Raw genomic sequence first — 23577 nt, forward strand, 5'->3', positions numbered from 1 at the left:
TGGAGCCAGGATTGAGTAAGAGTCCTTGAGTCACCCACAGTCATTTGAAGATAGGGAAAAAAGTCTCAGATCAGGCGGATCTAAAGTGAAAAGGTTGCATGGTACAGTCAGAAAGGAATTCTGATTTTAGAGCGTGCAAAAATGTGACACTGAGTATATTATGGTCAAGTGAGGAAGGGTAACCAAAGTAAAACAGTTTTCTTCTGTAGAAAAGTGACCGTGCATCGACTGAGTAACTGCAGGGTTGCAAATAACTGAAATGTTTCAATGTGCTAGGTCAAATAAAGGGAAGGGGTTTATATGTCAGGGGAAGAAGACAGCACTAAAGTTGCCAAAAACTATTTAATTGTGATATAATAGCATAGTATAAAACGCCCATGGAGAATAGCAGATCTGTCTGTTATGGTTACAGGATGCTAAATCAGAAGAACCCCTTACAGGCTAATCAGAGACAAAGCTCACCTGCAATTCTTCAAAAACAAGAAACCTTAGACAGGACCCTTTTTTGTACCCTAATTATAGAGTATATACTGCTTATTATGGAGGCTAAGTCATTTCGTCCCTGGATCTGCTTCAGATAGTGTAGGAAACATTTTATATATATAATTTAATATCCAGCACAAATGGGACACCAGTGGTTTTCTTACTGTGCAGGTGAAAAATAATAATAGTGCTGAAAATGTTTTTTGGCGAATGTGTGGTGTGTAGACCAATTAACACGTACCTCAAGGGAGATTTCTGCTGATACCCTATCAGCCATAGATTCCATCCTACTAGTCATGTCAGATCCCTAGAGTAAGATTCTCAAATGCTGTTTGTTAACTTCATGTGTTTCCATATGGAAGAATTCAGTGTGAAAACTCCAGCTGGCATCAGTGGGACTAGTTTAGTCACTGTGGAGTATAAAAAGTGTCAGAGTATAAACAACACCATAGTAAAATGATGTTAAAAAATTGCTGCACACTTAGTGAAGACAGAATAAATGCAGTACTTGAAAAGTATTTAGAGCCTAGCTTTTCTTTCAAACATTTCTGTGCAAACATAAGACATTTTGACTACTTTATGACTGTGCTTGCTTCTGTAACTGTGTTTATATGATATAGCTAGTATATCAGGTACCAGTGTGAACATTCTGTCCCCTGTAAATCTCCTGCAAAGTGCTTAACTTGTGAGATGTGCAGTGAATTCACTCTTGTTTATGTCTGTTGATTTTTGTTAGGGACTGCTGTATAGTTTGGTTGGTGCTCAGGGGAATGAGAGACTTTCTGTGATGAATCTTGGCTATAAACATTACCAAGGCATTAATAACTATCCACTTGATTTGGAGCTATCATATGCTTATTACAGCAATATTGCAATGAAGACATCGTTGGATCAACACAATATAAAAGGGGAACAGGTAAAAGAGTTATAAGTGTATCTGAATTTGTTTTCTGTGCAAGTTATTTTTCATATTCATATTATGTGGCCAGAAGATTTTTGTCTTGATTTACGACTATTAGCTCATCTGATTTGTGTCGCTGCCTGTGGCAGGGTGTTGGACTAGATGGTCTTTAAAAGTCCCTTGCAGCCCAAATCATTCTGTGACCCAATGATTGTTACAAAATTCCCCAAATTATATGTAGGTATCATTACCGTGGTTCTTAGGAAGGGGGAATCAAAATCAAAATCAGACTCAAATCCTCAGAATTGTCCACAAGCCTCTCTTTTATTCAAGTCCAAGCCTTGGCCCCTAAATCCTCACTCAGATTTTTAATTATTAATATAACTGGATGTGTTTATTAAGCAACTAAACTGCTATTTCAGTAGACAGACATCATGAAGTTGCTGCAAAAGATGGATTGTCCTCTCCATACTTAAACCTTTTCTATAATCAGATGTAATGACTTGGTTGTTAAATAGTTATCTGATAAAGTTACAATAAAATGATTTTAGAATAGGCTGCTAAACAGGAGGTAACACAACTTTATTTGTAAAGAATTGTCAAGGTAGGGTAGTGCTAGGATCCTGGCTTATCAGAAAACCTGGTTATTGTACAAAAGTAGAGAGATTTTAATTGCTGAAGAACTGAAAACTGACAGACTTACCTAGATAAGAGTGCTGTGGGTCAGGTTTTCATCAAGCTTTATGCCAGCTTTTTTAAAATCTTTTGAAACTGATTTCTATAGAAATTTTAAAGCCTTAGAAGACTTTAAAACACTTCTTTGTTACTATTAATTGCATTTAAAACCAAAAGATGGCTTGGGGTTTTTTTCAGTTGTTGGTCTCTTGCCATATCTTTCCGGTGTAGAATGGACTTGAAGTTTTGGACCAAACCAGTAAATGTTTTTTACAGTGGATGCAAGAATAGTTCTTAATGCACTGGCCAGCAGAGGAGTGATTAGAATTTTAAATCCAGAACTGATCCTGAATTTTTAGGGATAAACAGGAAATGGACAACATTTTCTTTTTGGTAGCAGATGTAGAAATTCACTGTGAAATTCATGTGGCAGTTAATTTTTTTCTGTTCACCTACTCTTCAGGCATTTGTTGAAACTATAAGACTGATGGATGATGAACTGCTAAAAGCTCAAACAAAAGAAAATGGTGATGTCTTTATGTGGCTAAAACATGAAGCAACAAGAGGAAATGCAGCTGCACAGGTATAAAATAATAAATTTCCCTATTCTTGATGTAAGGCACACCAAGGAATGTAGACTGTGTAGGAAAGTTGTGGAGGAGAGCAGACAGACATTTTCTCCTTCCACCCAGAATTGCTTCTTTTTTCTAAGCCCGTTTTTCTCACGTTTCTGTTCAATAATGTCCAGTAACCGTTCCAAAGCCATAACAATGATGCAATGGAGAAGGGAAGAGTCTTCAAGTCTTGGCAACCTCCTTCTCTGATCCTTTTCCCTGGCTTTGTATTTGATACATTGCAATTACTGCTGCTGATCTGAGACTAGCAGCAATATATTGTAATACCAAGCCATTTACATGCATCAAATCTGTCTTATCACTTACCTCTGCATTTAAAACAATCCAGACTTCTATGATACTGACAGCTGTAAAAACAAGCCTGGTATCAGTACATTACATCGCTGAAAAGCTCTCTGAATATTCCTGTTAAACAGTTGTTTTCAAACTGTTGAGGGTGTATACTAGATTCTTCTCACATTTGAAATGCATCTAAGCCTGCAAAAGCCTGCCCCTGCAATTCAGGTTTCAATACTAGCACTTATAGCATTACTGTTTGTTTTCTTCTAGCAACGTTTGGCTCAGATGCTGTTTTGGGGCCAGCAAGGAGTGGCAAAAAATCCTGAAGCTGCAATAGAATGGTATGCAAAGGGTGCAATAGAAACAGAAGATCCAGTGTTAATATATGATTACGCCATTGTTTTGTTTAAGGTAGGTCATATTTGATGTTTTCACTTGAAAATAACCATTCCTATAACATGACATTTGTAAGTTATCTGCAGCGACACATGTATGCAAGTGCTTTTAGATTTACTCTGGAAATCAATCAGTAGGTATGAAGCTAATGTTGATTTTTACCAAAAAGGGCACAAAAATTTTAAAAAGAGCAAAATTTTCAAAACAGTCTAGTTACTTTATTCCTAGCCATATTCAGGATCAAAATACCACCAAAATTGGGGATCCAAATTTTTCCTAATGTCTTGTCGCCTCAAGAACCCAAACAGCTAGGAGGCATAGACTTTGGTGTAGAGATGTAGGTAAAAGTTTGATCCTTTCTCAGAATGCCCTTTATTAGGATGGGTTTTTTTAGTTGGAATTAAAGTATCGCTGCATGCAGTTAGTTTTTACCTGCTGGAAGCAGTAGACAGAAGATGCTAAACTGAAGCATGACCTCACCTGAGTCAAATGAGGTATATCAGCTAAGTGATGTCACATATAAGACATTCAAGCACTAAAGCTTAGAACTATTGGTGAGGAACTGTTATGTCTTCCTCTCATTCCTTTGACAGTGGAGGATTTTTCTCTAGAAAATGCATGCTTAAGTTTTGCTTGTGTTAATTTTGAACATACATAATCTGTTTTACCTGTGTCTGGAATTACTTTATGTGAACGTCATAAGCATGACATCTGTGTATTTCCTCTAGAGACACTTTTAACATCCTTTTTCAGGAGAGCTGAAAGCTCTTCCTCACTGCCAAAGTGTGCACAACTTATGATCCTTTGAATGCTATTCATTTTTCCTTAGTTCTCAAAATTAAAGATCTACCTGTAAAAATCACTTGAATATACTGATGAGATAATTGTTTCTGGACTGAATCACTGAGATTTTGTAAAGCTGTGAAAGAAGGATGAACACGAAGCTGCTTGTTTTGTTGTAACTGTTTAAAGCTGAATGAAACTTGATAGGTAATAGTATCAATATTAAAAGGCATTTTGGATATGCGTAAGTGAATTTTTATCAGCCTGCATTTATAAACAATGATTGTTTCATATATCCATTTCCTAGGGTCAAGGTGTGAAAAAGAATATAAAACTTGCATTGGAATTGATGAAGAAAGCAGCAGCCAAGGTAAAATACAATAAATATTTTATTTTAGTAGTTCTGTACCAGGTGCAGCATTGAAATCTGATTTATATAAAAAGCCTGTTACCATAATTCTGTGACAACACTGCTTGCTTCTTCCAGTGCCATCACCATGAATGGTGAAGGCCTTATTTTCCCAAGTTGGGAGACTAGACCACTCAAAATGAGCCAAAATTTCTGTGAAAGAAAAATAATCCTCTCTACTTAGATCTTTTGGAACTTGATGTTAGTCAAGTCATTTGCAGAGTAAATCTGTAAGAAGTATCTGATCTAGGAGTATATTTTTGCCTCATATTCCTAAGCATTAAGGGAGAAGACCTGGATGTCCCAAAGTCTCCTGTTTTTTTCCCCCAGTAGGGAGAAACATTGACAGGCACAACAGAGCAGAGGAGCCTCACTCCGTTTAATGATCGAGGGCAGCCAGGTTACCCAGGCCATGATCTGCTCCTTAGAATAAAAATGAAAGGGTACCTAGACCTTTAATACATTCCTAGGTCTTAGAACCAGAATTAGGTAAATTACTGATTATGACAGTAGGACTTCACTGCTGACCACCATCAGAAAAGATCTGTGCCAGTTCTATGATTCCTTTGAAACAGGAGAGACTATCTCTTCTACTATGTGTTTGGGAAAGGTTTAAATAAACTGAGAGGCTTTTAAGATTTGATCAGAATTCCCTTGATTCAGGATCTGAGGAACAGCTTCCTGGAAGACTCCTATAAACAGACATCAATTTCCTTACTCTGCTTGACCTCAGATACTTGGATTCTTATGCTCCAAGGCACATTTTATGTACAAAAACAACATCATAATTGTTGAAAAGTTTAACAGCTTTTGCGTTTTAATGTACAAGTTAGTGACATTGCTGGCATACTTACAGCCTTGTATGATGCACCAGTTTATGCAACAAAGTGATGACTCATTGCAACAAAAATTAAAATGGTCTCAAGATTTTCTCCTCTTGAACCAAAATGCAAAGATGTAACAAAGCAAGTAAAAGTATCTTAAGCTGTATGATGTTGGAGAATTGCATTTTGAAAGTAGCATTACAAAGTTCTGTGGTCATTGCTTTGTATTTATTTTCAAGGAAATGTTCTAGTTTGATTGCCTTTTTGATTTCTATCAACCCGTTTCTGGGAGTTGACAAGAATAAGTGTCCTATTTGTTGTTCAGTCACAGTTTGTTCTTGTCAACAAGTGAAAGTCAGTGCGTGGCTGAGACTTTGCAGAATAAGATGACACTGGAGTCTTATTCCTCACTTTATATACAAGGCCAAAGGGAAGAGTAGTGGGGAGAAAAAAAAGCTTTATAACCTCTAGTCCCAGAAGTGACAAAAAGCAGAGTCAAATCCGTGACCTGAAACTGCTTTTCTCCTTCCCTAAGGGCTTGCCCCAGGCAGTGAACGGATTAGGATGGTATTACCACAATTTTAAAAGAGACTACAAGAAAGCAGCCAAACACTGGTTAATTGCTGAAGAATTGGGAAATCCAGATGCATCATACAACCTTGGTGTCCTATATTTAGATGGGATTTATCCTGGAGTACCTGGTAGAAATCAAGTGAGTAAATTCTTAATGGTACTATTTCTTATGCTAGGGCCCAATTTAGAAGGTTTTGCCTCATTCTTGAGGTTGCTCTGTTCACCCTATGTTGGATTTTCATACCTTTCATCATAAAGAAGGATCTTTCTGGGGGATTCAGTCATATTGCTTAGGGAGAGAGATGTTGCTCAAGTATCTCACTCAAAATTATGCACATGTGTTTGTATTCTTTTGATTCAGAAACAAAACAGGTGCAGATTTTACTCCTTCCAGCAGCTAGGAAGGATGGTGTGTGCTCTCACATCACATGGCCTTTTGGGTTCTCAGTTTTGGATTGGAAAGTTTACAGGGAAGGGATCCCACAATAATTGAAAGTAGTACAACCTTGTCCCTGATATCATGAACAGCTATGCTGCATTCACATGGCTTCTGTGAGCCTCTGAACTGCAGTGAGAGGCCTCCAATCCAGACTTGAAAATGTAACTGTAAAATTTGATACAATCCTGGTAGACGGCAGTATTTTATTTTATTTTTCTGTGACAGAACCCATTAACATATGTGCACAACAAATTTCCTCCTAATAGGAATGGTCTACTTTGTTTATATTTCTTTTAATTTACTTGGTATTGTATGAACAGGAGCACAAGTATAATGAAGTAGACTGTAATAAATGCCAGCAGACCTCAGGGCTAGAAAATGTGTTCAGTGTGACCTTTGAGTTCTGAGATCTGGATATACTCCAGGCAATGAGCATTTCTGCTGCCAATAGCAGCAGTGCTCACCAACATGTGCATCTGGCAAACACATTTGCCTTCCCTAGGGACCAAAATACACTTTTCAGAGTGGGCTGATTATAAGAGTACATCTAAAAATGTTCAGGTTTCTTTATTCATCAAAGCCAATGGCAAGAAGGACTGTGTAGTCCATGCTCACTAACAGAAACCATATATTGATGGTTAAAAATTCCCTGAAATAAATTATTTGTGGTTGTATGCTGGCTTGGTTTACTTTACAGATTACTGTTCCTGAGGGTAGAAAATGAGTAGTCACACAGCCTTACTCAATCTTTGTTATTTTTTATAAACCAGTTTCAAAGATTTGAGCACTGTGGTTGTGGTCTGCTGAGCATACAGAGAATTGCCGCTGCTCCATAGCCTTCATTTGGCATCACAAGTGCAAAAGTTCTGTTCTTCAGGATGCCTTAGTAATCTTCCTACTAGTGAATAACTAATTTTACTTTTGTCAGTGCATGCCAGACTTTTATGTTAGCAAGTATTAGTTAAATATTTAGGCACTTTTCTGTTTGATGTTCTGTAGTATTACCCAAATACATGTTTTTCAAAAGTTTTTCTAGCCTAAACCCTTAAAAATTTAGAAGAAAGAATTAATTTCATCTAAGTACATTAAAAGTAGTTAAACTATCTTACCCTCATTAACCAGCTGCCTACTTTTATTTCTTTGATGAAATGAATCCTGAGGAAGAAATCTCAATCAAGATTAATAATGCAGAGTTGCTAATTGTGTCTTATTTCTTCACAGACAGTTGCTGCACGCTATTTCTATAAAGCTGCCCAAGGGGGACATATAGAAGGGACTTTGCGATGCTCTCTGTACTACATCACTGGAAATATGGAGGACTTCCCTAGAGATCCAGAAAAAGCTGTAATGTAAGTAAGGAGCCCATTTATTAATGAGGAATATATTTCCAGTGTGATTATTTTGATTATTGGCGATTTTTAAGTCCATGGCCTAAATACTTCACAGTGGTATGGCAAAAGGTTCTTCTGCAATAATATTTGATCTGCATGAGTATGTGTATTATTTAGATGACCAGTAGATTTTAAGAGCTATTGAGTATTGTACTACTTTTTTTTTTCAAGAACAACTCTGAGAGATTGTATCAAACAACTCTGAAAGGTTGTATCTAACAAAGCCTCACTTTTTCTATTTTATTTTCAAGAAATTTGTGATGTGGTAGAATTGGCATTTTGCATCAAAAACCAGGCAGATAATTATTGATAGCGTCAATCAACTTATGTTTGTTTTCTTAAAAAAACTTTGCTGAGAAAAAACCATAGGATGTCTCTAATACACTCATAGAGATTAATGGACTACTTGTGCTTAGTCAATCGTTACAGGATTGATGCAGTGACTACTGTTAAATCCCATAGTTTGTCTTGCAGAAGAAGTCAGATGCTGATCCCATATCCTTTTTGTGGTCTTTGAGCCTACGTGAGTTGGGATAACATTACTTAAGCATTACTGTTCATTTTTTGTTTGTTCTATTCCATAGCTGGGCAAAACACATTGCAGAGAAGAATGGCTACTTAGGTCATGTAATCAGAAAAGCTCTCAATGCATATCTGGAACTTTCATGGTATGTTTCTTCTGTTCTCTTTATTTTCTATTTTTTCACTTACTTTATAGCAGGACAAAATAATTAATATTGGGCCGTCACCTCAAAGGAAAAAGTAGTAGTAACACTACAAAAATCAGTTGCAAAACATCTGCTGATGTAAAGGGAAGGAGGAGTTGACCCAAAATATAGTTCAACAATTCTGACAGAGTCAAGTGGAAAGCAAGGAGTTTATAGGTGTAATAGTTGTAACAACTGTGATTCTCATCCCATAATATTTATGCAATATGCACTGGATTAACCTGAGGAATACCTTTCACTTTTATTATTCACACTGTTACAAATCTCATATTTTACCTTCTCTCTTCTGTTTATTTCTGTGAAAAGTCCAGCTGCTGGATTAGATTTGTTTTCTGTGTATAGTTAATATTGTCTTTTGTGTAAGTATATTATCCAATGAGCCAGTCAAGACGTTTCAAAATCATGTCCAGGTTAGTGCTCTATGTTAGCAACCTTTGTAGGCATGAGCATTAGATACTGTGTATGCAAATATCAGACTGTCATATGTGATTAAAACAATGGCTCATGTAGTCCTGGAGCTTCCCCCTGTAAGTACTGAATTAGTGCTTCAGGCTAAGGAGATCTACAAGAGCCTGTCAGTGGACTGTTCTGGAGTAGGTTACATTCCTTCTTAGACTTGAGCCCTCTTTTGAACACCAAAAAACTCTGATAATATTTTTCTACCGTGTTCTGTTGTGCAAGGCTGTGACTGCCCAGCTCATTTTGCACTCCTCAGGTAGATGACTGGTAGAGCATTAAGATTCCAGGAAATTTGTGCTCACCAGCTAGCAGGGAAAATCTCCTGGAGACCTACTTGAGGTGCCAGGGTGTAAATTTCATGGGTATAAATTGTTGCACTGCCAATCCATCCAAGTAACATGTGTTCTTCAGTCATCATTTGCAGACACATTTTACACATCTGTCTATCATGGTAGTTTGATCTCAAAGACTGATTTAAAGGTCGTAAATGTAGTTTCTTTTCTTAGTGGCCCTTTGAGACGTAAGGATCAACCAATTTCCCAACTTTCCTCTGAATTCCTTTTGTAGTACCAGGTCTCTCTTGTACCAGAGGTTTTACAGGACAAGTACAAGAAATAATTTGTAATCGTGCAGGAATAGCTGGATAACAGGAGGTTACACCACCTAGTTCTGTAAGAACAGCTACTTTCACAATTTAAGTTGCTTTGTTTAAGCAGCTACTCTTGAAATCAAGTGTGTATTTGACCATATCTTCCAGTTAAACAAGCCATTAAACCCTGAAACTTGCCATGGTTTTGCCTTTGTATTGTAGAGAAAATCGTTGGCAGCACTGCTCTTTAATAGGAAACTTTAGAAGGAAAAGGTACACCCAAGTGGGTTTTTTATTGTCTTGGGATTTTAAAACGACACACATGATTTTAAAGACTTCCTCTTAATTCTAGATGTGTAGTCCTCATAATGTAGAGTAGATGAGTGGCAGAGAATATGAGAGATGCTCTTGTCTAGTATCAGAATATTGAATTGCTATACTGCAAAGACAGTATTAAATTTTACTACTTGCTTTACAGTCAGTGAGATGCATAAAGTCCTTAGAGGAACAGAGACTGTTTTTCTGTTCATACATTCAAATATAAGGACAGACAAATCCTTTTTCAAAAGGCTCCATCTAAAAAGACAAGCAAAAATGAGTCACATAAATGAAAGGTAAAGCTTACCAAAGAAATACTCAGGTGAATGTTAAAGAGATTTATTTGTAGAATTTTTGTTCAAGTAGAGTCTTTTTATAGAATTTTATCTGAAATGTTTAGATAGAGGATTGGGCTTAGTATCAATTCTTCTTTCCCATCAGTCTGGCAGTTAGAGTAAATGCACACTGGAGCCAGTGGCTTCAATGCAAGAGGGAAAGAGCTGCAGATTCTTGAGGTCCAGCGTGGCTGGTTACACCAAGTATTGCCTGTATGTGTCGCTGTTGCATGGGTTTCCCAGCCTCTTACTCTTAGACTTTGTACCAAAATTTGGCTTGTAGGCAATTTTTTACTTTTTTTAATGCTTTTGGGTTTTTTTTTAACTGTAACTAAAATGCATGTTATTTTTGTAAGGTTTTTCATTAATTTATTTTATCTAACATTAGGCATGAAGCTCTGCTGCATTACATTTTAGCAGCTGAAACTGGGATTGAAGTGTCGCAGTCAAATTTAGCACACATCTGTGAAGAAAGACCAGTGAGTAAATGAATTCACAACTCATTATCCTGAAAGGAGCCCTTGTGAATGATAATGTGTGCCATTAATCTCTTACCTGGAATATGAATTAATGAATCAATTATTTTCTTTACAGGACCTAGCAAGAAAATACCTAGCAACCGATTGTGTCTGGAGATACTACAATTTCTCTGTTTCTCAAGTCAATGCTCCATCATTTGGTATGTATATGGAATTCTTTCTAAATTTTCATTTTACTTTTTTTTTAATTTCAAAATCTGTGTTTATCACAACTTCTGTGTGAGTAAGCAAGTTGAGGGAAGATTAATTCCTACTAATCATACATGTGCTTTTTCATGTTTTGATAGGAATATCAGGGAAGAATAGGTAATTAAAGTGTTGTATTTCAGCACAGGTTTTCTGAAAATTTCCTTTTTATTGCATTAAATGGATAAATTTTTAATAAAATAAAACTAAAAAGCTAAGCCCTGAGGAAGGGCTAGATATTTAGGAGTCTGAGAAGGTGAGTTAAAGTTTGAGGAAAAAAAAGCAGTAGACTTTAGGAGGTCATGCTGTTTGGTTTATCAAAAAGACAATCCAAAAGCAAATATACTTCTGTATCATTATTGAGTCATGAGAAACTAATAAACGTTAAGGGATTCCTTATCTAATTAATTATTAGTTTTTCTCTTAGGGTACAGAGTTTATCAACATTGGTAGAGCTTACCTTGGAGAACTAAAGGATTCTCTTAAGGTCTGTTTGCAAATAAGTTACATTCCTCAGCCTTGAATTTTACTCCATCTATGGCTTCAATAGCTAAATCATTTTGGTGCCTCTGAAAGCTTTACTGAATGTTTGAAAACATTGATCTGATTGTCTCACAAGAGCATTTCAGTGATTTGTAACAAGCATGTAGAAAAGTGCAGTGTAAAAGTAATTCATGCTATTCATTTAAATACACAGTGAGGGACATTTAAATGTGTGGAAACTGAATACCACATGGATATAGCCTGAAGCCAGAGGAGCTGACAAACACTGTTAGTTTTCCTGAGTAGTTTGTAGACACCTTAGCAAGGTGTAGTTTGTTTGACCCTTTGATAGATCCACTGGCACAAGCTTACATTAGAAAAAATCCTGAAGGTCAGACTCATAGGATGGGACTGTCATTCCATTTCAGTGTTCTGTAAAAATACGTGGGATTTCTGAGTACCTGCTGTAGATGCACAAGCCAAAGTGTAGAAGAGTTTCAAACCATTTGAGGAAAGCTTAGGTGATAAGTGCAGGCACAATCATAGGAGTTTTTAAATTCAGTAGCACAGATTAGTGCAACATCATGCTTGCTCCTGTCTGGGTCAGTGCCTTCTCTTTTGATGCATTTCATTACAGCGCAATGTCACACAAAGATGTTTGTAAAATATTTGCTGGGGATTGCTCCCTTCTAGTCCAGGAAAATTGTATCCCTGCTGTTGTCCTGAGTTGAATTTTGGATTCAATTAGTTGGACCTGCAACTATAATAAAATTATCAGCAGCAACATTCTCTTCCTTTTGGGAAAGGTTCAGCCACCATAGTGTTTCAGGCACAGGGCAAACACATAGATGGCATGGTTTTAGGCCTCATCAGTTTAGTAGGGCTAATCTGACTAAATAAGGCTTCAGGTTGTCCAAAGACAGATTCAGCAAGTGAAAAAGGAATGCAGTATAAAGATCCTCAAGCCTCAGTTTTTGTAAAAGCAATGTCATTCACTAAATTCATTAAAGAGAAACAAGGATAATTACTTTCAGTGGGAAGCTGATATAAAGTAGCCACAGAGACAAGCAGAGAGAAAGGGTACATTTGGGTGTTAATATTGTGCTTTAAATAGAGTTAATGTTCCCTTTTCCATCACATTAACAGTTGGTTAATTCTGTTGCTACAAGTAGTCTAAATTATCTTCTGCTGGTTTCTTCCACAGCTTATTTGAAGATGGGTGATTTCTACTACTATGGTTACCAGAACCAGTCTAAAGACCTTGAGCTCTCCATGAGGATGTACGCCCAGGCTGCCTTGGAGGGTGATTCACAGGTGGGTCTGCAGTCATGGCAAAACATCAGAGTGCAGAACAATCTGAGAATTTAGCTGTGACTGGTTCTTCGGCTTGGCCTCATCTGCACCTAAGAAACCTGCTAGAATAAGTTACAATTATTTCAAAATACCTTGTGAGTCAGTAGTTGCTGTTTCATAATAGAAGATAAACTTAGCATAGATTAATGGTCCTAGAATTAGGCTTCTTTGTAAGCTAAAGGTAAATTATATAATTCAGTGCTGCCTTACCTTGGCACTTGACTTAGTTGTGACCTCAGTATTTTTGCTATTGCTAGAGGAAGAATTTGTAGATGGATTGTATTCCAGTCCTATCCTCTGCCATTTTATGATTAAAAAAAGAAGACTGGCCCATTTCCTTTGGCGTATTATACCAAGTGAATCCCAGAGTGAATTTTCTTCACTAACAAAGATTTCATCTGAAAATGCTTTATAATTAAAGAACACACCATGTCACATTACCAAAGACATGCAGTGTTTCACCATTGAGTTTCCTGTTCTCTCGCTCTCCTGAAGTGTCCTGGGTGCAATAATCTGTTCTTCCTGTCCCTATGGCAACATTCCCAGATGGTGTCTTGTATGTGGACTTACCAGAGGTAGTGTGGGTGGGTTTTCTTTTGAGGATATTGGGACAAAACATTACTGCTAAACTAGAAAAGGAAAGAAGAGGTGCATAAATAGTCACTTCAAAGTATGAAAGTCAAAGCAGTGGGGAATCCTGTAAAATGTCTCTTGTGTCTTTATCTTCATGACTCTGAAGTGATATAGGGTTGCCTAAGACTTGTCCCAATAAGCAAAACCGTAAGATGAAGAACTTAAGTTGTCTGGAGGAAATTTCTGCTCTCAATTTCACTACTAAGATTCTGTTGATCTGTAGAGCTGTGTGAAGGGGAATTGAACAGTAACAGAATACAAATACATTTCTGCTTTCACTCTATTTCCCTAGGAGATAAAATATGACAGTTTGATATGGTGACTGTGCCTCAAGAGCAACTAAAAATAAAAAAGAAACTATCTGGAAAAAGACATGAACTAAGGAAACCGTTGTGCTTCTTTTGCATTCTCAGTATTTACCTGAGTATATGGTTAGGAGAAAGGGCTCACATAATTATTTGGTGAATATCACATTCTACTGAACAAATTTAGGGAAGACAGTTACAATTATTTAGATACTTGGTGCTTTAATACAGATGCAAAAAATTAATGTTTTTAAAAAGTGCACATTTTTTTTATTGTTAGGGTTTCTTCAATTTGGCCCTTGTCATAGAAGAGGGCAACTCCATACCTTCCTACATTCTGGATCACTTGGAAATTGATCAAGCATTGCATTCTAGTAATACATCACTTCTTCAGGAACTGTATTACAGGTGAGTCTTTTTTAACCTTAATCAGCATCTTCTGGTTTTCTACATAACACTTTCTCTGGAGGACAGCAGCTCCTGTAATTATTAACTTTGTTCACTTTTATGATTTAAGGCAGGTTAAGGTCAACATACTTGAAATTATTAAAACCCTAAATATATTTCAGTTTATGGCTGTTAAAGAGACCTGTTTATATATGGTTACCTGAAATAGCAGGGACTGGATTCAGTAATCCAAGAGGTCTTTTCCAGTTTAATATATTTAAGTTCCTAAGTTAGGCAGTGGTGATTTGTGTGCAGTCCAAACCAATATTTCAATTATAAATGTAGCATAACTTAATACAGAACTTGAAAAATGTGTACCTGGGATAATAGCAATCCTTCCTATTGACTCTGCAAATATGTCCAGACTGGCACGGATATTGTGGCATAGAATATTAGATACCTGAGAATGTTACAGGTCTGCTGCCCAAATGTCCTGTGGCAGCACTATTCATGGACAAACCACCTAGTGTGCTGTTTCCAGTACAGAACTTGGCTTTCCTTTGCCCAGATAAAGCAACAGATGTTAGAAGGCATAGTGGGAAGGCAAAGCTTACACAATATTTGGTGAATTTGTGGAAGTGCCTTTCAAAATATTTGAAGAAGGAGGAGCTAATGGTTAATACATGAGGCTATGAAAGACAAGTGGGTGGTTTATCATCTGTTTTGCTACTGAATGAACCCAGAAAAGTGGAAATGATACCAACGTTAAAACCTCATTTGTCTCTTCACCAGCAATCTGCTGAAATTGTTCTTCTCTGCAGTTAGACTGAACTTTACCTTAAATTACTTCCACTGCACATGAAACTACTAGTTAGATACATAGGGGTTCTGGACCATCTGGGATTGCAAGCATGAGTCTGAATTCTGCCTTCACTTGGGCTGAATTCACCTGGTTTGCTGTGAGAGTAATTCTAGAGTTGACAGTGCTGAAGAGTTTTCCCATTGTATGTGCCCTTTTGTATACATATACACAGTCTATGACTTTATAACTAAACCATAAATATATATATATATAACAAAATATATATATGTCACCACTCCTTCCTAGAAAATAATATTTTCCTTGTAGAAAATAATCAATTAAAGCTTAATATAGATGTGTATGGTTTAGCTGTTTAAATGCCCCTAGTAGGTGAAGTCCTATTTAATAGAACTGAGAAAGCTGTTCAGGTCACCCCACAGCAGATGACCTTGTGCTAGTCAGCTAAAACACTCTTCAAGCTCTCATTCCATTCTGCTATATGTCATTGTCTCTAAAGGAATTTTGGCACCAGTATTCTGCATAGGCAACTAAATTTTATACATTAATTTTAAACCAAGTCCTTCTGCTGTTGGCTCACATTAGTTAGAATGAGAACTGTGACTGCTTTGGAAGTGTAGCCTGGATACTTAGACCTATTGTTGACCAGTAAGAAAATAAAAAAAATATACTTCTAGGGTAAGGTATTCTGTGCTTAATAAGTTTAAGCTGGTATTTTTCTGAATTTTTACTTCACCATCTCTAAGATGGTGATGATATTTGTTTGTTTTTCTGGATTACTGGTTCTGCAAACCCATTTGAGATTCCCAGATGATTGATGCCACAAATTGTGAAGGAGAACTAATGAGTTGTTTTAATCTTTTTGTTGTAGGTGCTGGAATAATAGTAACCAGGAATCAATTAATCCATGTTCATTAGCATTGCTTTATTTTTACATGAGAGTTCTCTGGAACAATGTTTTACACTCTACTCTGGTATGTATTGCTCCTTTATTACAGTTGCACAGATCATTTGGAACTCTGCCCTGGCTTTGCACTGCTCTAACTATGTTTTTTTTAATTTTTGTCACAGATCTACTTCATGGGAACCTTTCTTTTATCAATTCTTGTTGCATTTGCAGTGCAGTCTTTTCAGTCTTTATCTGGTAAGTACGTGTCAGCAAAACTGAAGAAAGAGCAGTGATCTTTTTGTGTCAGTAAAACCTTTAAAAATGAAAGCAGCATTCTAGGTTTGGTAGAAGTACTTCTGAGCAGTAGCTGCTTTAACACATCTTTTTTTTCTGATCATTAAAAAGGGGTAGATGAAGCAAAGCATAACTTTAAACCTGTTGGTTTCTGAAGAACTTCTCCTGCTAAAGGAGATTGTTCATAAAAACATTACTTGCATGCGATTATTCCCCATCTCTCAACATGCAGTATTGTTACAATAATTATATGACTTTGACTCCTATGTAGTCTCTGCAAGATGCAATCAAAGTGTGTTTCCTGTTTCATAGGACCAGGTCTCTTCAGATGCAAGGTGGGAGAAAAAGTGAGGTTCCAACAGCTGGTATATTGGAGTAACTTAGCAAGAGTCAGTTCAGACTCTTAACACCAGTAACAGAATCAGCAAGTGCATTCAGTCAGGAGCTGGAGGCTCCTCCTGTCCTAAAATAGAAAGTTTGCTTTAGGTTGTCTATTTTGGTGGGACAAAGAATATTAACAAACAGAAATGCTAGCCTTCAGTCTGTTAAAACTGCCATCATGTTTTCTATTGCACCGAAAGGTATCAGAGACAAAACTACACTGCTGAGTAAAGGGGAGAAAACCCCTACCATCACATGAAAAATAATGAGTCATCATTTAAAAAGCATTTCCCACTTCAGTCAAGTGTTTTAATTCAGATGACAAGACTTACTCAGGAAATTTGGAATATTAGCAGTTATAAAAAGAATTTCTTCCACTACATACATTTTGTTATGTTGTGTTTTAATCCCAGTAAGCAGTTGAAGTGTACATCAGAAAATAATATTTTCTAATATATTTCTGTAATAAAATACTGAAAAAATTACTTTCACATTGATAACCTACACCTATAGGAAATAGTATTTAAAAAACCTCAACACCATTAAATCTGAAAAGATTATTTGAATTAAGACATGTAACTCTGAATAATAGACTGAATATGGGGATAATTCTGAAATCCTGCTTTCTTTTCTTACTAGCTATTACTTTATGTCACTTGGGAACCATGTAACAAATTTATAAAGTATATAGTTATAGATATTATACTTTCAGTATTTCCAAACCTTTGTATATTATCTTTAAATATAATTTGACATCCACATAATATTTAAGTATTGATTATCAGACTTGCTAGACACAGTGGCTTTTTTAAAAATAATTTCTTTTGATGTTCTTCTAAAGCTCATAATTCTCCTGGAAGAAGATCAGAACCGTTGTCACAAGACGTCCCCTCTTCCTTAGGGAATGACAGCGAGGGCACTACCAGACCAGAACAGCAAGATGAACCTACTCTTTCAAACAATTTCCCACAGCAGGAGTCAAACCCTCAGAATCCTCTTGTTACCAGCTGAAGTGTAGTTTTCCCAAGGTTGACGTCTGTTGGGTAGACAAGATATGAACTACTACGAATCCAAGAACTGGAAACCAACCCTGTACCTGGCATTAATAATGCAGTCCAACAGCTGAAGTTGTAGGGAAGTTCACTGATCTGACTTCTCCACTATAGAGGAAAACCATCCCTGTAATTTATTTAACTCCAAACAGATGATGCAGATTATCTCACTCTATCCAACACACAATCATACTGTATGTCATGGAAGGGCCCGGAAGGAAACCTGAAAAGTCTTTGCCTAATTGAAAAATAAGCAAACATCCCACTTTAATGAAGTTTTACTTACACATCTAATCTCTTATTAAATTGCTTTTACTGCATTTGAACTTATTTATTGGTGAAATTAGCAAAGTCTTCCAAGTTTGAATCATGGAAATCACATAAAAGCAAACCCAGTCACCAATACTTTCCAAGTTCCATGGAAAATAGTCAGGACTTCAGTACATGCAACAGTAACAATGACTTTTTTATATTCCATGCTGATTTTTCAATGTGAAAAGTATTTTGTTTTGAAAGAAAACACACCAGGAATATTTGCAATATGGTCATAACATATTAGTTATGATTGCTCAGTTTTAGTCAAAGTTTTACAAGGATCCACATTCCCTGGTGGACACAACAAAATTTTTCTCTTCCTGCTAAGAGCCACTGATTAGAGAAAGGAGTTCCCCAATGAATTAGTAAAAGAATATTTAAGTGTGATCAGGTAACACAAAGTGAACCAAAATTTATTTTTGTATTCTTCTGTAGATAACACTGGCAAGGATTTATTTTGTGTTCTATAGTGACTCTAAAAGACACCTGTTTAAGTGACAGTTTGACAGATGTTGGGTGGGACATATGGATAACATGTATGGAGTGCAAATACCTTTTATCTGATTTAAAGCTGTCTGTAAAGTGGCTGTAGAAAAGGTCTAACCTTTACAGCAGATGTGCAGTCACCTCTGCAAAATTATGTAGATCACAGACTAAATTGCATCAATCTATGCATTATTGGGGGTTAAATCCACTTGCCTTGCACTACATTATTTACTCTTGTAAATAAAAATATTTTTGTAATTCAGCCTGTGTGTGGAAGAATTTCTTTCAAGGCACCTCTTGGATGAAATACTATCTTGCTGTTACAGTCTCTCAAGATCATTATTTACATGTCTGTTTTCTTAGCTTCAGATGAGACAATCATCTTTCACTTTCTTTGAGGAATACAGTCTTCTCACAGGGCAAACCTGGAATATTTTGTTTTGTTTTTCAAGCAAGACATAGAAGGTTTCAGTAAGAAAGGAATGATGTAAAAGGGAAAAAGCTCTGACCTTCAAGAGCGATTTTTATATTTATATATAAGTGCCTATACACACATACCATCAAGGCACATTTCACTTGAAGAAAACTGAAAATTCAAAAGTGTTGAGAGAAGAGTTGATGCTTTGAGGTAGCAATTCCCTTGACAAGTCATGGGATAAAAATGAAGATGTTGAAGTTTCTCCCACTGAGAAAGTAAATTGTGTGCCACATTACTGAGTTTTTAATTGGTTTGATCAAGAACTGTGCAAAGAATACTTTTTGCTCTTAATACAGTTGAAGATACATATTTTGATCTTTCTATGTATAGGTATTTTAATGTGTTAGAGAGGAGCTTGACTTTTATGTACTAAACTGTTGTACTCACTGGAGTTAGATTATGTGTATTTGATACCCATAGCAAATGGTCCCCATTATTTGAGTCAGTTTTGAGTTGCAAAAACTTGTGCAGCTAAATTTGATTATATCACATTCCTCAACACAAGGATATTGGCTATTTCAAGAGCCCTCTAAACTGTATTTTTGTCACCTAATGAAAGAAGCATCTGTATTAAAACTGAAGCAGGTTTGGATGGTAAACCCAGAAGCATTGCAGAAAGTCAAGTGTAGCCCTTGAGGATGAGCAGACAAATGTCACAACACAGGCACAGTGTTAGGTCAGGTACCAAATGGCACACACAGTTAGATGTTCACAAAAAGCTGTCTGGGTGTGCACAGTACAAATCTCGCTTATAGTTAGCTACATGTTAAAAGTGGGTTTTGCTACAAATGTCACATGTAGCAAAACAAGCTGCCATGGTAATCCCATGGGAGTTTGTCAGTGGTGGTGTGATTGCAGCCCATGTGTTGCAGTCTGGGAGTTCTCTGAGCAGCAGTGGCTTAGATTGTGTACATACAGGTCAGAGTTAAGTGTTAGCACTCCAGCTCGCCATGTTCTCCTCTCTAAAGCCCATGTTCTGAACTCTAGTAATTATCTAATTTGAAAAGTTTTTCCAGAAACATGATTCAACCTCTATATTTCAGAAGGCAATTGCTGAATCTGCAATATATTTCACGATACCAGCAGTTAATAGTGCCATCTTTGTTTATTGTTACCTATTACATCAGAAGTTCTACCAAAGTATTTTAAGATAAGCAGCACTTCACAATAAACTGGCAATCTTGAAGGCTAAAATAACATTCCTTATGTTATTATCCTTCAGTTCTTGTAAGATCCAGGGGGCTATTGACAACCTAGAGAATCAATCGATTCACACTGAGAAAGAGAATGGTTATTTACACAAAGCAGCTACATAGTTCTATTACACCCACAAGGAAAGCAGGAAGAGAAGGGAAGAAGAGTTGCTGCATCAAGAATTATTTTCCATAAATTAAAACATGATTACTGAAGTTTATTGTTTCTGCAGCCCATGGTGAGTGTTCAGATTGGGAATAAGGAAATAATAAATCACACTTGTAGAGCTGAACTGCTCAATACAGTTTGTTTTTACACATTTGACAGAAGTCCAGCCATCTGAACAACACAGGTCATGCATAAGGCATTGTAAGTGATGACCATTTTTCTTTCTCCCTTGGTTCTGCTCAGAGTCTTCTTTAGCAAATAAATCATGGGCAAGAAAGAATTTCAGAAGGGTTATTTACAAAATAGGTGCCAAATTCTCTAAAATGGATGCAGTTTACACCAAGTAGATGGATTTCTATGTTACAGAAAGTGATGGGGAAGAGAGGTTGCTATATACACTGTATCAAAGTGCTATGGGAAGAAGGGAGAATCAGATAGGCAAAGATAAGCTAAAAGAAAGAAGTCAGTGTTGAGCAGTCCTGAGTAGTTACCAAATACGGCTTTATGAAGGAAACAATTCAAACCAGTTATGAAAGATTTGCAACTGTGCTGAAAAGTTTGTTCAGCTCTGAATTGCACAGTAGGGTAGTAGCAGGACAGGGCCAAATATGGGGGGCAAATATGGGGGGGACTGACCACTGACTCCACTATATGGTCTGGGAAGCAGCACCATGAAGAGCTTTGCATCCCAGTAAATAGGCATGAGGACAGACTCAATGTTCTGTATTAATACCCTTGCCAGTATTTTTGTATTCCCATGTGAGCTACTAGAAAAGCACAGATAATCTTTAAAAAACACATGTGAAACATGGATTATCTGTGAAGAGAATTGATTTATAGCAGATTCTTGTCTGTGTAAACTGCCCCCATTGACTAATGGACTATGACATTTAACGCTGGATGTTGACCCTTATCCTTTCATCCCTTATCCTGGATTAAAGATAGCACAAATGTATGAAACAAGTTGAATAAGCTTTGGCAAAGGAATTCCACCCATACACTCTCTCCTTCCTTCCATGGATGTGTGAACTCTACTAAAAGACTGGGATGTAGGAAGAGGACAAAAATAAAAGGCTGGATTTTATTAAGAAAAAGCCCAAGGGCAAGAAAACTAAAGAATGTCAGTGGGAATCTGAGCATGAAGCAATTTCCTATGCTGTCGTCTAAGACATAGGTGACAGGATCAATTACTGAATATTCAGCAGAAAACTGTAAAGAAACACAGCATCTGGAATATAGATGTGTTGGAAATGCATCATAGCCTCATTATTTATCTATCTTATTCCTATGCCAGGAGACTTCATTATATTTGCAATAAGGAAAGTAACAGTGAGACTATGCCTAAGTAGAAGGTGTCTGGGTAAAAGCAGCCACATACAGAGCAGGGAGCATCAAAATCAGAGCAGAGCAGAGGAAATGAGTAACCAAAATAGAAAAGATCCCTGCATTATTGCAGTATACACTAATGTAACAGTTACAGTAAGCAAGAAAAACCAAAAAACACAACCAAGCAGAAGCCACATCAACTGCAGCAGGTCGGATATTCTGAGGCACTGATACTCCAAACTGAAATTGCACCAACAGTGCTGAATGCCTGTTGACTTAAGGGACTTGAGTTATTTGACAAGTGCTATCAGATACCTAGCCACCTTTGGGCATCTTAATAACCCCTTAGAAGAAAACTGGCTGCAACAGCTTTGTTTATAACTATGTTCAGTGATCTTTTTGCTAACATATTCCTTGACCTTGCTTCCCTCCCCAGTTTGCATTTTCTGGTTTCTGTTATTTCTTTCATTTGTCTGCGCTGACCTCCCTTTAATCACTCATAAAATGTCTAGATAGCTCCTAATGCTCAGTATTGCTACTTGCTCTTATCAGTTATGCCAGGTGAGCAAGAAAAAGCACAAGTCCATTAGCAAACCTAGCACCCTTTTTTGATAGTCTGCCAAGGCAGGAACTGAGATACCTGCTTAGCATTATCTATCTGTTCATTACAGCATGTTCTGAGAAATTGATTTACACAACAAGTAATTGTGCAAGATAGAAGCAAATCTCCCTGGATAGATTTGTATTAATAAACTAACCAAGGCCAGGCTCTGCTGTCCGATTGTGGCAAGATAAACTTTTCCTGTGAACCCATTTACCTCATCTGCTGCTTCTTGGGACCAGTCTTGGTCCATGAAGTCCCCAAAAGGTGTGCAGCCCTTGCCTAGGAGGATTCTTCTCAAATGAGCTTGAGCTAGGTCAAGCAGCAAACAGCTGAGATAATCACAACCCAGTGCCCAAGCATATCCTCCAGACCTTGTGCAGTTTGGCTGTGCAGACAAACAAAAACTGTTCACCTCTCTTACAGGCCATGAGGCTCCATTCCACCCCAAGCAATGACTGAGATTAGCCCTTCCAATTTCACCAGCCCATTTATCAGTGTGATCCATCCAGCAGTCCCAGTGTGTTCAGAGCTGTTTTGAAGTCTTGCTTGCTTGAGAAAAGGGTGCTCAGCCTGTGTTAGTAAAACACAGGACAGCCTTTCCAAAAAACACCATTAATGACTAACTGGAATGAGAAATTAAAGTCTCCACTCATGTTTTATATCTCGTTTCATGAAGACCAAATTGTAGTTTTCCCTCCTGCTCTGCACAGTTAGTAGTGGCAATAACACTGTCCCTGCTTCCTTATCAGCTGTGTCTTATGTTGTACCCAGGTGACAGGGTTTAGGGCTCCTCTCTCTCATCAGTGCTGCACTGCTCTTCTAAGACAGCTCCAGTTGTACATGGAGAGCCTTTCCAATTTAATTTTTGAGTAAAACACAGTACAATAGTTCCAGAAAACAAGTTAACCTTCACAGTTCAGTTGGTTACCATACCACTAGGGGAAACCCAGATACACGTACTCTAATGCAGAAAACACTAGGCAAGTTCATTAAACAAATATTAGATGTAGCAGAGGATCAGGCAGCCTGATCAGGAGAAAGAGGTGGGTGAGGCCTTCTACTGGCAGCTGAAAGTACCCTCAAAATCACAGGCACTAGTTCTTGTGAGTGAGTTTAACTACACTGACATCAGCAGGAGAGGCAACAGAGTGAAGCACAAACAGCCCTCCCTGGAGGATCCTGGAAAGAATTGTTGACTACTTCCTGACACAGGTAGTGCAGTTCCCACAAGGAATAGTGTGCTTCTCAACCTCATGCTAACCCCAAACAGGGAAGGCCTTCAAGGGTGGAGATGTGAAGGCTGGGGACAGCCTTGGCTGCAGTGACTATGAGATCTGGAGTTCAGTATCAGGTAAGGAGGAAACAGGGCAGGAAGCAAGATTGCAACTATGGACTTCAGGAGAGGTAACTTTAGCCTCTTCAGGGATGTTCTTGGAAGAGTCCCATGGAAACAGGCACTGTAGGGAA

General features: G+C 37.4%; 1 protein-coding gene across 1 annotated transcript in view; it reads left to right on the top strand.

The window, feature by feature from the left end:
• SEL1L3 (SEL1L family member 3) overlaps positions 1 to 18602 on the top strand; it is a 33959-nt gene extending 15357 nt beyond the window's left edge. The window contains exons 11-24 of the mRNA XM_066317145.1: positions 1220 to 1399; positions 2523 to 2642; positions 3244 to 3384; positions 4460 to 4522; positions 5921 to 6097; positions 7619 to 7746; positions 8373 to 8456; positions 10606 to 10696; positions 10812 to 10896; positions 12630 to 12739; positions 13997 to 14124; positions 15795 to 15897; positions 15995 to 16067; positions 17329 to 18602. Coding sequence (XP_066173242.1) covers positions 1220 to 1399; positions 2523 to 2642; positions 3244 to 3384; positions 4460 to 4522; positions 5921 to 6097; positions 7619 to 7746; positions 8373 to 8456; positions 10606 to 10696; positions 10812 to 10896; positions 12630 to 12739; positions 13997 to 14124; positions 15795 to 15897; positions 15995 to 16067; positions 17329 to 17498 — 1653 coding nt within the window. The 3' untranslated portion in view covers positions 17499 to 18602. The remainder of the gene's footprint in view (positions 1 to 1219; positions 1400 to 2522; positions 2643 to 3243; positions 3385 to 4459; positions 4523 to 5920; positions 6098 to 7618; positions 7747 to 8372; positions 8457 to 10605; positions 10697 to 10811; positions 10897 to 12629; positions 12740 to 13996; positions 14125 to 15794; positions 15898 to 15994; positions 16068 to 17328) is intronic.
• Positions 18603 to 23577: the final 4975 nt, after the last annotated feature.

Source organism: Sylvia atricapilla, chromosome 4 (assembly GCF_009819655.1).
Source record: "Sylvia atricapilla isolate bSylAtr1 chromosome 4, bSylAtr1.pri, whole genome shotgun sequence".
NCBI lineage: Eukaryota > Metazoa > Chordata > Aves > Passeriformes > Sylviidae > Sylvia > Sylvia atricapilla.